This window comes from Sebastes umbrosus, chromosome 3 (assembly GCF_015220745.1).
Source record: "Sebastes umbrosus isolate fSebUmb1 chromosome 3, fSebUmb1.pri, whole genome shotgun sequence".
In the NCBI taxonomy this organism is placed as follows: domain Eukaryota; kingdom Metazoa; phylum Chordata; class Actinopteri; order Perciformes; family Sebastidae; genus Sebastes; species Sebastes umbrosus.
Window position 1 is genome coordinate 11,692,083 of NC_051271.1, and position 13,497 is coordinate 11,705,579.

A 13,497-nucleotide genomic window follows, 5' to 3' on the forward strand; every position below is an offset into this window, starting at 1 on the left:
CTGGACAACAGTAGCACGAGTAAACATTGTGACTAATTCCCTCTCAACTGAATGATTCTGTTGGTACTCTAGTTAGCTATTTTATTTATCTATTTTATAAAATGTGACAGTTTCAGGTCATATACAACTGCCCTGATGATGCTGCTAAAAGCTTTTTTTTTATTTAGCCAAAGTGGTTGATGTTTTACCATTCTCAAAGTAAAAGCGATGGAAGTCATGTCCTTCCACCAGGTTGCCCAGGGCCTCAGGCTCAAAGGAAGTTAGACCAGGATCACAAATCTTCCTGTTTCACACAAAAAAAGAATATAGGATCAGCAAAGGACATAAGCAAATCTGTATAGCCAAATGCAGAGGGAAAGAAACTTACGCATAGGACTCAAAGTCTCCATTGTTGATGGACTCAATCAGCTGCTCAGTGACTTTGATAATCTCCTGTTTGCGAGCTACAACACAAGATCACAGAACATCATCATCTACACAAACTGATGTAAAAATTGCTAGTTGTTACTGAATTTCAGGCAAATGTCAGTCTAAGGGCAGATAAAGGAAATCGGACATCAAATCAGCTTCAATGGGTTCTAGTCTACGAATTAGCAGGATCTCAAAGGTATTAGAAATGGAAGGCGCTCAACAAAAAGTATTTCACAAAATATTTGTATTTTATATCTGAGTTACAAAACAACAAGAATGCCTCCCATGACTAATAGTGATATCAGGCAGGAAAATGCAAGATGACACGATTCCTTTCACCCAACAAAGCTCAAAATAAACAAAAACAAATTCTCAGATGCAAGTATTTGCTACAAAAGCAGTTTTAACTAAGTAATGTTGACAGTTACCTTTATTGTTATTGGTGCAGGCTGGGGAATATTAAAACAATTACTTAATTTGTGCAACAAAAAGACATGTTATATTGTAAAGAAATGTATAAATCAGTACTTCAGCTCCATTGCCTTCACAGCCATAAGCTGTGTGTGTACATGAGTGTGTATGTGAGTCAGCTTTTTACTGTGTGAGTCAATGTTTGGGTAAGTCGGAACAGAGGGCAAATAGAGGAGTGAGAAGAGCATCTGTGTCTACAAGACACAAATACACAGCAGGAGGAGAGAGCATCGTCTTCCAATTCAAATATAGAAGAGTAAATCGGATGGAAGGAGCAGATATTTAGGGGTCAAAAAACAGAGGATATATTTCACTGGAGAAAGGATAGTCAGCGCATTATTCTAAGAACGAAAAAATCTCAAACCATAAACTGTATCAAACACCCACTCATCTAAGCCGAGGGAATTATTTCAACATCAGGAACACGGGATTTGAGACACTTTACATAGAGAGAGAGATCACTTTCCTCCAGTGATGGGTAGATAGCAGGAGGGGAACAAAACAGGCCACCCTCCCTCGCCCCACAGTGGAGGGACTTACTCTGAAATGAGGAGGTGGGAGTCTGTCTTGAGTCAGACATCTGTGAGGAACGGCTCTTAGAGCTCAAGATACCGCTCACTAAGCTGCCCAGACGAAGGGCTGTCAGCGGTTGTATGGATGGGTGTGTGATTGGGTGTCACGTGTGTGTTGGGTGGGGGATGCAACAAAGATAAGGGCATACATATGAATGTATATATGTATGTATGGGCAAAGGCAGGATAGGAATTATGCGGGGAAAAAAGGATATTTTCAACAAAACATAAGAAATGGAAGAAAAAAAGTAGAAAAGAGAGACATTTAGTGATACTGAAAACATAAAAAGGTTTGCAAAAAAACTGAAAAAGCAAGCGTTTTTTTCCTCAGACATAAGATGGGAGAAACTTGAGGATGCGAGGGAGGGCAGGACAGAAAAAGAACAGGGCGGACAGCATTTTGCAAGAGGAGTTGACAGCTAAAGGGGAGGGTAGCGGTTGTTATCTTGTGCATTTTAACTGCGTTGTAAAACAGAATGAAGAAAAACCTATAAAGGGGTGAACAGTGATTGGAAAAGGGGAGGACCGACACAGCGTAGGTGAGCACTGGGAGAGTAGGTAAATGAGACAAAAACACAAGTTTCCCTACCTTTTACATCCTCATCCTCAATGGTGGTGTTGGCACTCTCAATGGACTCCTGACAAAAAATGACAACCTACATGTGTAATTCATGCATCGATAATAATATAGTACAATTCATGTTTGTAATATCAATGAGTGTTGAAATCAAACGTTTACTCCGATTTTGCTATATTAAGTATTTTTTTCATTGCAATAAAGCCGACAGGAAACAATAGACGAGAGAGGAGGGATGACATCAACAAAAGTCCCCGGCTGGGCTTAAATCAGATTACATGGTTAGGGTGTTAAACCTCTAGGCCACCAGGATGCCCCGACCAACATCATTTATTAACAGTTGATTATATAACAGCACAAGATAAGGGCTTTTTACAGGTGGTGGGGGGATATATTATTGTTATTAATTGAAATTGTGAAATGAAAAAAAAGGCCTAAAGTACAGGAGCAAACAGCTTTGACATCAATAAATGCAACTAACAATGAAAATACCTTATTTCCATCAATGGGGTTGTGGATCACAGTTGTCTGTGGTTCCTAAAGAGAACAAATGACAGAGAACTTGTGGGAAGAAATAACTATAGAAGGACATAAAAGGTATGATGGCACAGAAACTGTTAAGGAAATGTGTTTATGTGTATTTTCAGAATTTGGATCTATCTATCTATCTATCTATCTATCTATCTATCTATCTATCTGCCTAATCTACCTACTTGTCTATCTATCCATCCATCTATCTATCTACCTACCTATCTATCTATCTATCTATCTATCTATCTATCTATGTACCTATATATGCATCTACCTACCTACCTTCCTACCCATCTATCCACCCATCTATACTATAATTAAAAATAAAGCCTTCTTCAACTGCCTGTGCCCACTTCATTTTCTTTCTTCATGTTTTTATCTCCCTTCCTGCATGACATTGACGCTCAGTGTCTTTTGTGTGTGTGTCTGCTTTTCTCCCGTCAGCCCACTACCGTGTCCTGTCTTGGTAATCAGATGTCTGGGCTTTTGTGGAATCGATCCTGATGCCCAGCTCAGTCCTTCTAATCACTCACCCCGATTACACTAGATTATAACATCAGCAGCCTGCATCTGTCTATGTGTGTGTGTGTGTGTGTGTGTGTGTGTAGGCCTACATGATGATAAAGAGAGAAAGGAGGATAGAGAAAGAGAGAGAGACGCCATATGCCCGTGTTCATGCGTAATCGTCTCGACAGCAAATGGGGGGACAGAAAGCCTTTGACATCATGCAGAGCAACAGTCATGTGGGCTGACGTAGACAGCCAGTCAGCAGACACCATGTGCAAGCCAATGAGCGAAAGCCAAATCACTTGGGGAGGTAGCATCGTAATGATCCTGAGGAGGCGACCTCCTCACACTCCAGCCATGCACAGACAGACTACTTATGAGCAGCAAACCCAACATTACACATCCTCACTACTTTTACAATCAAATGCAAAACTGATAGCACTAATGAAAGGAGCACATGCATGGGGTAGTAAAGGAGGAGGAGAGAGGAGGGGTTCTTGCAGAGGAAAAGAGGGTAAGGAGAGATGGGGAGGGTTGAGGTAGAGGTTACCCCTAACGACAGATTTAAACTAACACTAGTCAGAGCCCAATCCAAATGTATGTGTAAATGCTTATTGTTTCAGCAACATTAACAATATACAGATCCAGCAAGCTCTGTATGCCCCATGCAAGCTCTGCTAATTCAGATGAATGAATGAACACATCAATCTGAATTATGAATAGTTTATTTTTCATCAAATATACTTAACCCATTTCTTTATTCTTATACACCTGGTTAAGAATTTAAATCTCATCAAGCAAGGCTGAGATCAAACAGGAAATGATCTGAGCCCGTGTGAAAGGGTGAACCTGTACCTCCTCCACAGTGGGGTGTGAGGTGTTAGAGGTTTTATGGATGAAGGTGCGGGTGTAGGAGAAGTTGTGTGTTTATACCAGCGCAGGGGCAGGGCCAGTTTCTTTAGGACTGGTCACTGTGTTGGCTTTGTTGTTGGCCTGCAAAAGGGTCAGTTTAGAGGGGACATGACATACATACACACTTTTCAGACACACATTTGTGCACACACACGCATACATACGCACACTCCGGCTATGGTCTATTCTCCAAAGAGATCATCCCAACTCATGTGTGCCAAAGATGTGATGCTACTGAGTGTTAGACCTCGTAATGAAATCTGTGTACCGTATTTTATACACTTCGTCAAGAAGGTAAATGTATTGCGGAAAGCTCCACTTTAGACTGGAGCAGAAGCACAAGAGGTCAGTTAAACTAGGCTGTGCTGAAGGTAGAAAACAAATATTAAAAGTAATAGTCAAAGGGAAAGAGCTAATGTTTCTAAAACCAAGGCCCAATTCCAATCTGGCTCCCTACCAGCTTCCACTCTGTTCGCACGTTCATGCTAAGGGTCCACCATACCAAGTGCCATCCCGTTATAAAACCCTCCAACAGCGATTCTGCATCGATGGCGACTTAACCAGCTGCCCTTACTGTCGACATCAAATGCTGTTTTGTGTTCGTCATGGAACACGATCCAATTTAAGTTACGTGCGACTACCGGTACAAACATTTATTCCTAAACTGCTCAAACTAAGATTTAATTTATTCTACTTTATTGTCATAGCCTATGTTAACAACTCAAAGTAAACATATTGTATTAAGCGCTGCACTCGCCGCTGGGTTCAGTGCACATCACAGTGCACTGCGCCCAAAGTTCAATCTGTCGAAACGCTGCGCTTGCGCTTTGTTTAGTGCAGCGAAAAGCCATTGTTGCGACTTGCAAGCCATTGGAAATAATGGGTTTCAGAGCGCAGTGATGCCATTGCCGCATTCTTTGTGAAAGGCCATTTACACGGTGTTCGGGCATACACCAATTATATTACTTGCCCATCGCCTCCACCGTCGTGTCGCTTTTTTAAAGAAATGAAAAACACATTTATTTCATTTTCGCGTATCAGCGCCGTGTTATCAATACATAGTCGGACAACGGATATTACAAAGTGTCTATGGCGAGACGATGGTGGAGGATTTGGTGTTAAAGCAAAAAGCAAAACTGCTTATTTGGCAATATTTCAGATTTAAACCCAATGCTGTAAGGAAACCATAAATGAGGCAATCACCGTGCGGAGAACGGAGCATTCGCAGCCGTTTTTCGCTGCGCAACGGCGAAATGAAAGTCTGACCGAAGGGGCCAGACACACAGCCATCCGACGTTAAAGATCGAAGTAAGCACTCTACATATATTAACTATCATCTTTTCTTGTAAAATGTGCGGTGTAATCGGTAACACTGGTGTTTTCACAACATTATTCAATTTCATCACCGTGACATCCTTACCACCCTGTCCGATAACGTAGTAACAGCTAAAAAAAACATTCATTGGATGGCCGACCAATAATAAAACAGACCCTCCACCAAGTTTAAACTTTCTATCCATATGAATGTAGATATGTACCGTACTGGTCCAACCATCTATTGAAGGAACTGTGAGATCAAGCTAAGAAACAACAACCGTTGACCACTGCTTGGAGTGACTGTCCCTGAATGATGACGTTGTTAAATGCACAGTGCATAATAATTATCCAGAAGGCTCCTTCGGACACTGAACATCACAGCAAACTAATGCAAGTAACAAAGCATTTTTTCTTCACTGTGCAAAGCAACTCACCTTAACGCCATCCGCTTTCTTGTTCAGCAAACTCTTGGCTGCTGTAGAAGGAAAGAAAGAGACAACACATCAGCATGAGAGTTCACAAACAGTCCTGAGCCTGAGGCTACACTAACATGCAGCAAGCATATCAGTCAACTGTGCTTATCTTCAAACTCCAGGTGCAAAATCCATCTGCAAGATCCATAATGCAATGCAACAGATGCTCAGAATGGCAACTTCATTTATGCAAGGTTGTTCTCCTACTACATACTAATTCACATGTGAAGGGCTGAAGGGTGGGTGGTTGATTGGGTGCATATTTAGCAAGGGAGATGAAAGGGGTAATCTAACTATCTCTTACAGACCCACACAGCATTCTTAGATTGACATTTGCACACATACACATGCACTTATCCACTAGCACCCACACATACAATCCCACCACTCCTCATTGTATTTCTCATGGTAGAAAAATAATCCAAACACTAGATTGCATTTCAAAATGCATGCTGTATCCTTGTCTAAATTTCATTCTGATCTCATATTAGCACTTTTGCAAGCGTTGAGCTTCAATTTTATTCTTTTGAACACCTTATCTTCATGCATATGTGACTGGGGTAACACTTCATTTTACAGGTCCGCAAATTTCATGGTAAATCGGGGATAATTAGCAAGTGATCTATTTGAAATTTCTTTGGAATTACTGCCAAATCACCCCAATATTTACCTCAATTTATAGAAAATTACTTTATTATAAACACTATTTAATAATTATATTCTGCTATTTCCCAATAGCTGGTAATTTATTTAATACATTTCCAGGAAAGAATACAAAGTTAATTGATATGCTTTATTTCCATGTCTGCTGATAAATAGATAATAATTAGCAAATAACTTGTTTAAAATTTCTTTAAAAAACTCCCTGAATCATTATATTAGCTACCAGTTTACATTTGTGTCGACAATAAGTCACACAATGGTGAGATTTGTGTCTGATCAGAAGTGTCTTCTATTAGTTTTGGTTTTCCACCTCCGATGAAGCGCAGCCGCTTCTCAAGCCTACGGGCCCTATTTTAATGATTATATGCTATTTCAGCATATAATTATTAAATAATGTTTATAATAAAGTAATTTTCGATCAATTCTGAGGTAAATATTGGGGTAATTTGGTAGTAATTCCAAAGAAGTTTCAAATAGGTTACTTGCTAATTATCCCCTAATTACCATGATATTTGCAGACCTGTAAAATTAAATGTTACTGGCTATTAGAAGAGTAAGTAAGGCCTAAACATCACAACTATTTAGTTGGGCCCAACCCCGCATGTTTCCCTGTCATTCCAAAAAATCTTACCTCAAATGGAAACCACAATCCAAACAAAAGAAGGAAAGAAATTTGAAAAAGGAAGAAAATGATGAATAAAAAGAGTCACAGATGCACTAATGCATTTTTACTGTAGAATGAAGAGAGAAAGCAGGCTAGTAAGAGCATGAGAAAATAGAGATAGGTCAAAGGAAAACCATGCAAAAAGGTATGATAAGAGTGCAAAATCGAGATAAAGTGAAAGAGCAACAGCTAGAGGGATAAAGAGAGATGGCTCTGTTTACCAGTGGCACCTTTGTTCTATAGAAAAACAAACCGAAGGCATTAAAAAATAGGTTTAAACACCTCTATTCTATATTAAACTTAAAGATTGGCTTAACTTCTTTGTAGTCCCTCTGATCTGTTTTGCTTGTGACTAGAAGATGCATTTTTCATAGCAAACCTAACCAAACTACCTCCAATATTGAAGGCTGAGAAGTATTTCAAGCCTCCTGTTTCTTTAAGATAAATGCTTTTAGTTTATAAGATATGTTTGAGTAACCAGGTCTTGGACACCAGAATGAGAGAGACATACCTGAGAAGTTTCTTGTGACCAGCAAAGTGGTCAATATGGCTCCCTGTAGTGATAGAAAAGAAGGAAAGAAGGAAGTAATGATGATGGAAGGATGGAAGGAAAGAAAGAAAGAAGGAAGGAAGAGACAGAAATAGGAAGATTGATTATAAGGTCAAAGCAAGAAAGAGGAGCACATCAAAAGGGCAACTTGAAGGTTTTAGAGAACAACTTATCATTTTCTAAGTTACTCTTTAAAGTGTAGAGTGAGGGAGACAGAGAGAGAGGGGGAGAGAGAAAGATGGCCGGATGGATTGTTCTGTATAAATAGAAACATGAAGGATTGCCAGACGTCTCACCTTGAGTTTCCTCCTGGCGTTGAATTTCTTCAGGCACTCCACAGTCTCCTGCCTGTGCATCATGGAGGCTACAGTGGACCGTTGCTGCAGGAAGAAGATGAGAGGATTTGAGGATTAAGAGAGGATGGAAACAATGGATGGGAGGAATGTATGCATGTGCATGTGTGGGCAATGAGACGGTGTGTGTTCGTACAAGTTGGATCTGATGGCTGGACTGAAGCTACTGTGGCATTCTGTTACCTATAATAGTTTATCATTATCAATATTAGGGTTTTTATTTCTGTGTCTGAATCTGTATATCAGTTTACGTGTGTTTCTGCATCTCTGCTGTTGGTTTGTGTGTATGTGTGTATGTGTGTGTGTGTGTGTGTGTGTGTGTGTGTGTGTGTGTGTGTGCGCGCGTGTGTGTGTGTGTGTGTGTGTGTATGCGCCACATACGCAGATCCAGGGATGTTTGAGGGCCTCTGCGGAAGTGATGCGTTTACTGGGGTTGATGGTTAGCATCTTGTTGATCAGATCTTTGGCATCAGGAGTTACAGTGTCCCACTCTGGGGACGGGAACTGTCAAAAAACAAAAGAGTGTCAAACGCTCATTTATAACAGACAAAGCTAGGAGGAACAAAATACTTGAAAACACAAGTGGACATACAGAAAATGAATAAAACAACCATCCTCTGAGGAAAAGTGAGAATCTAAAATAGCATAAATATATGTATTCACTTTTTATTTTAACATAATTTCCACTGAATTGATACACCCAGCTGAGGAAATTAGTAGGAAAGACAATTGACCCTGGTCATCTATGGTAGCCTATTCTTCAGTACAGATTTTAAAGGGTAACTTTAGTATTTTTCAACCTGGACCCTATTTTCCCATGTTTTTGTGTCATGCTAACGATTCTAATATGTTCCTAAAGGGACTACATAACATGTTGCATCGTGCCTGTAACTTTGGTAATGGTTAAGGTCGGAGTGATATGATGATGAGGTATCACGTTTGTTGTCAGCGTTCAACTATCCTACTGTAGAGATGGACAGTAAAAGTGGACCAAGTCACACTGAGGAAATTGTCCCCGTGTTCTTGCTTTATCCACATCCCAAAAGTAGTTTTAATTCAGTAATTATAAGTTTATAGTGGCATTACCATGACAACAAATCGTTGGCTGTTAGCAAAAGAACAGAAGCACATCAACTCAACAATGTATTTTAGGATTGGGCTATGTGGGCGGTGTTTGAATTAATTCAAACATATGATATGTTAGTTTTCATTTGTTCAAACTTCATTTTTTCTTTCATTGACAGCCCTACTTTGTTCTGTATGTGTGTGTGAGCGCTTACATCATAGGCCCCAGCCTTGATTTGTTGGTAAAGGCGGTGCTGGTCCTCATCCCAGAAGGGAGGGTAGCCCACCAGCAGGATGTATAAAATCACACCTGGGAAGAAGTGACATGATAAGTTGAGCATGTTAACAGAAAATACCAATAAACTATAGTACTGTTTACTATATACTATAATCTCCACTATTAAACACTCGAAACAACATGAAGCCGCAGTGTTGGTGCAGAACAGTCTTCTGCACACAACCTGACCAGGTCAGACAAAGCTATAGACTGAGGCTTTAATTCAATCAGTTGCAGTAAGAGAATTTGAATGATATTTACCACAAGCCCACATGTCCACTGGCTTCCCATATGGGTCTTTCCTCAGAACCTCCGGAGACAAGTATCCCGGGGTGCCGGCAAAACCTGGAGGAGTGATATGGAGGGAGGCAGGAGATGTGGAATGGTAGGCAGGAGTGGGCAATTCAGTGACTAGGCTGTTTCTCAACTAACTAAATGAGTGATTGATTGATTGACTGGTTGGTTGGTTGCTTGATTGACCAACTGATTCAGGTTGAAAAATGGATGGATGAATACTCACCAAACCATGCCTGCTGGTCCCCCTGCACCTCGATAGCCAGCCCAAAGTCAGCCAACTTGACCGCCGCCCCCTTCAGCTTACTGGCCAATAGAAGGTTCTCAGGCTGGGGGGGGCGGAGTCAAACAGGTTAGAGGTGAGAGGTCACACGCTCTGGGAACAAGCCGCCCACAGACACAGATCTAAAATCAGATTAGCCAAACCAAATCCTAATCCAAACTATTAGGGGTCAACGATGCTAAACTGCTCTTAAATCAGTGTCTGAGGCAACTCCCTTTCTGCCACACAAATGACAGAGAAACATAAATGTGCACGGGACCAAATCTCTACGTGACAAAGGACATTTTCCACACTGGAGCTGTGGACTTGCTCCCCAAGTCTCATGGATTCTGAGAGAGTGAATTGGTGGCAGACACGATGCGCTCGTCCACAATAGCACCAATCCACTGTTAAAAATCCATGAGTGGGAACAAAGTGCACACTGCAGGGAGAAGGATACAGGAGGGAGGTGTGGTGTAACAGGAGACGTGGGTGTAAAAACAAGTGACTCAGCCACATATGGGTAACGACAAAACACACAGCGCACTCTAACACAGTTTAGCACAATCATAAATATATGTGAGCCCCCAGCAAGCACACACACTTTCAAACACACACACATGGACACAGGTGCAGAAAGGTCTTTGCTAACCTAAGGCCAGTTAGACAGTGTGCTCAAATGAATAATACATTTGCTAACATTTAGAGACTCTCGCAGACAGCCTGTGAGCAGTCAGTTTATGGCAGACATATGACTCAACAGTACACTAACTGACAACTGGACAACATCTCCATAATCATTTACATAATGATGAATAAATCCTGCTGATTATGAAGCGTCTGAAGACTTAAAATCACTCCAGAAAAGGACATCTCCCCTAATAAAGTCGACAGATTGGACATCTCGTGAACCGTCGCGGATATTCTGATTATTTTTTTACTCTTACGGTACAGTTACATGTTCACATTTGAACATTTTTCAAGAGAGCTCCCTTGCTATATCTCCGCATAAAAACACTCTTGGGAGGTAATGAGAATACAGACTAGCATTAGAATATTCATGACCTTGGAAACTCTTTCACATCTCAACATAATTTTTACATAATTATGCAAATGGTGATCATTCCTGAGGTTCTGGCTTGTGATTGCTCCCATTCCTGTCACCGTAACGCTACACTCAGAGTACTACACAATCACACACGCACACATAAAGATGCCAGCATGCTCTCTGCAACATCAGGGGTAGTATTAGGAGGAGGATCCGTATTCTTGACACTGACAGGACAGTTATTAAGCTCAGAATATTTTATTCTAATGCAACAATAAAAGAGCCAAGCATCCTGAGTCTCTGCAGTTTGGTGGGTTTGAATCTTATTCTGCACACCAGAATTGCAGCCAAATTCAAAGCTGAGGTCAAATCAGCTTTATTAGTTATTCAAAGCTTTTAGTGCTTCTACAAGGAAGATTGGAATAATGTGACAAATCTTTCAGATGGTATTTTTTCTCTCACATGAGAAGACTATAATTGATTTTTAGTTTTAGGTCAAGCTGTCAATCAATTAAAATAGTTAATCGCGATTAATCACACATTATTTATCTGTTCAAAATGTACCTTAAAGGGAGATTTGTAGAGTATTTAATACTCTTATCAACATGGGAGTGGGCAAATATGCTTTCTTTATGCAAATGTATGTGTATATTTATTATTAGAAATCAACAGGTACTGCATTTAGCATAAAAAATACGCTCAAATCCTAACATGACAAACTGCAGCCCAACAGGCAACAACAGCTGTCAGTGTGTCAGTGTGTTGACTTGACTATGACTTGACCAAAACTGCATGTGATTATCATAAAGTGTGCATGTCTGTAAAGGGGAGACTCGTGGGTACCCATAGAACCCATTTTCATTCACAAATCTTGAGGTCAAAGGTCAAGGGACCCCTTTGAAAATGGCTATGCCAGCTAGTATGACATGGTTCCTTAGGTTTTCTATTTTCATATGATGCCAGTATCTTAAAACTGAGCCCGCTACAACCTAAAAATCACAAGTTGCGTTAATGATATTAGTGGCGTTAAAACAAATTTGCGTTATTATTGCGTTAACTTTGACAGCCCTGGTTTTAGGTCATCAAACAGATTGTAAAAAAAAGCGTGTGGATGCAAAGGGTAAGAACTGTGCGGGGAGTTACTGGGTATTTCTGAATATTGCCATCTGTTGTACAGAGTCAGGACTGAACTGCAGCCGTGGCTGCGGTCATACAAACCTTCAGATCCCTGTGGACGATCCCATTAACATGGCAGTGATGGACACTCTCGAGGATCTGCTGTATGCAGTGGCTGAGGGAGGGAGAGTAATGAACAAGCGCAGGATTGTGATGGAACAAATGGAAGGAGAGATGGAGAAGGAAAAGAAGAAGAAAGGCAGAGAAGAGAAGATGAGGGAAATTAATTGAGGGGAAGAGGAGAGGAAACAGTCCCATAATAACGTATCACATGTCCCTCTCATTAGGCTTCTTATGTGTGATGCTGTTTTCTTGACGGGTGACATTAAGCCACATGACGGCAAGTCATTTTTCACAAGATTTAATGAATTACACTATATAGAAAAGCTATACTGAGTTTATGACAAGCCAACACAGATACACACACAATACCTTTCCCTTTCTCTCTCTCTCTCTCTCTCTCTGGGGAGGAAGTATTTCAACACAAAGCTGGCAGTGTGAGGTAGGCTGTGTATGATTAATACCGCAGGCTATATGTCGTTAATCACTTTTATAAATAACTCTTCGAGATGCTTTAGAGACAAGGCAGCTGTATCACACCTCTGAGAAGACCATATGTGAAACACACAAATATAGCATACACTCCCACACCAGTTACAGACAGAGATGCATAGTGGTTGCTGTGCTCAGCAGTGTGTGTGTGTGAGTGTGTGTGTGTGTTACCTTGCATCAGCTTCACTGTAGTACTCCCTGGCTACGATGTCCTCGAACAGCTCTCCTCCTGTCACCCTGTGGAGAGACAGAAAGAACATCATAGTGCATGTTTGTCTCTCTGCATCGATGGCTGAAACAACACTTCATTGTTTTTTAACTGCATTCAATCATACACATACTTCATGTATTTATAGACATCCTTACACACACACACACACCGTATAGTCATTACATCCATAAACAATTAGCTAAAGCCACTTACTGTACTTGTATGTATTAATGTTTCACATCATGTGTGCTTGTGTGCATGTAAGCTTGCACGTGTATGTGTGTGTGCGTGGATGTGTGTGCATATCTTAATAAGGTTTAATGGGTACAGATCTACCCAATGGGCTTTCTACAAACACACTCTTGTGCCCATCCACCACACACACACACACGCGCACACATGCAGGAGAGGGGATATAGTTCAGGAGCCTGTTGTTGCACCAGCTCTTCATAAATTCGAACTAGTTTTAGCAGAGATTGATGCATTACTAAATTAAAACGGGTAACAACACACATACACACACACACACACACGAGTTCTTATGCAGAGATTAGTTGGGAATTGCCAGATTCGGGTCTAGAAGGTAACGCACAAATTACGAAATCTGGCAA

General features: G+C 40.7%; 1 protein-coding gene across 8 annotated transcripts in view; it reads right to left on the reverse strand.

Annotated features, from left to right (window-relative positions):
- The window catches only part of camk2d2 (calcium/calmodulin-dependent protein kinase (CaM kinase) II delta 2), a 45,114-nt gene that overhangs the window by 5,048 nt on the left and 26,569 nt on the right, over positions 1-13,497 (reverse strand). For 3 of the 8 annotated variants that reach the window (XM_037763784.1, XM_037763785.1, XM_037763790.1), the window contains exons 5-19: positions 12,847-12,912; positions 12,166-12,238; positions 9,864-9,966; positions 9,605-9,688; positions 9,282-9,376; positions 8,383-8,505; positions 7,945-8,028; positions 7,610-7,652; positions 5,733-5,773; positions 4,003-4,062; positions 2,524-2,568; positions 2,044-2,092; positions 840-860; positions 368-443; positions 189-283 (exon numbers count right to left, since the gene is read on the reverse strand). In XM_037763784.1, the coding sequence (XP_037619712.1) occupies positions 189-283; positions 368-443; positions 840-860; positions 2,044-2,092; positions 2,524-2,568; positions 4,003-4,062; positions 5,733-5,773; positions 7,610-7,652; positions 7,945-8,028; positions 8,383-8,505; positions 9,282-9,376; positions 9,605-9,688; positions 9,864-9,966; positions 12,166-12,238; positions 12,847-12,912 (1,058 nt within the window). The remainder of the gene's footprint in view (positions 1-188; positions 284-367; positions 444-839; positions 861-2,043; positions 2,093-2,523; positions 2,569-4,002; positions 4,063-5,732; positions 5,774-7,609; positions 7,653-7,944; positions 8,029-8,382; positions 8,506-9,281; positions 9,377-9,604; positions 9,689-9,863; positions 9,967-12,165; positions 12,239-12,846; positions 12,913-13,497) is intronic. The other 5 variants (XM_037763792.1, XM_037763789.1, XM_037763787.1 and 2 more) reach the window with 3 other exon arrangements.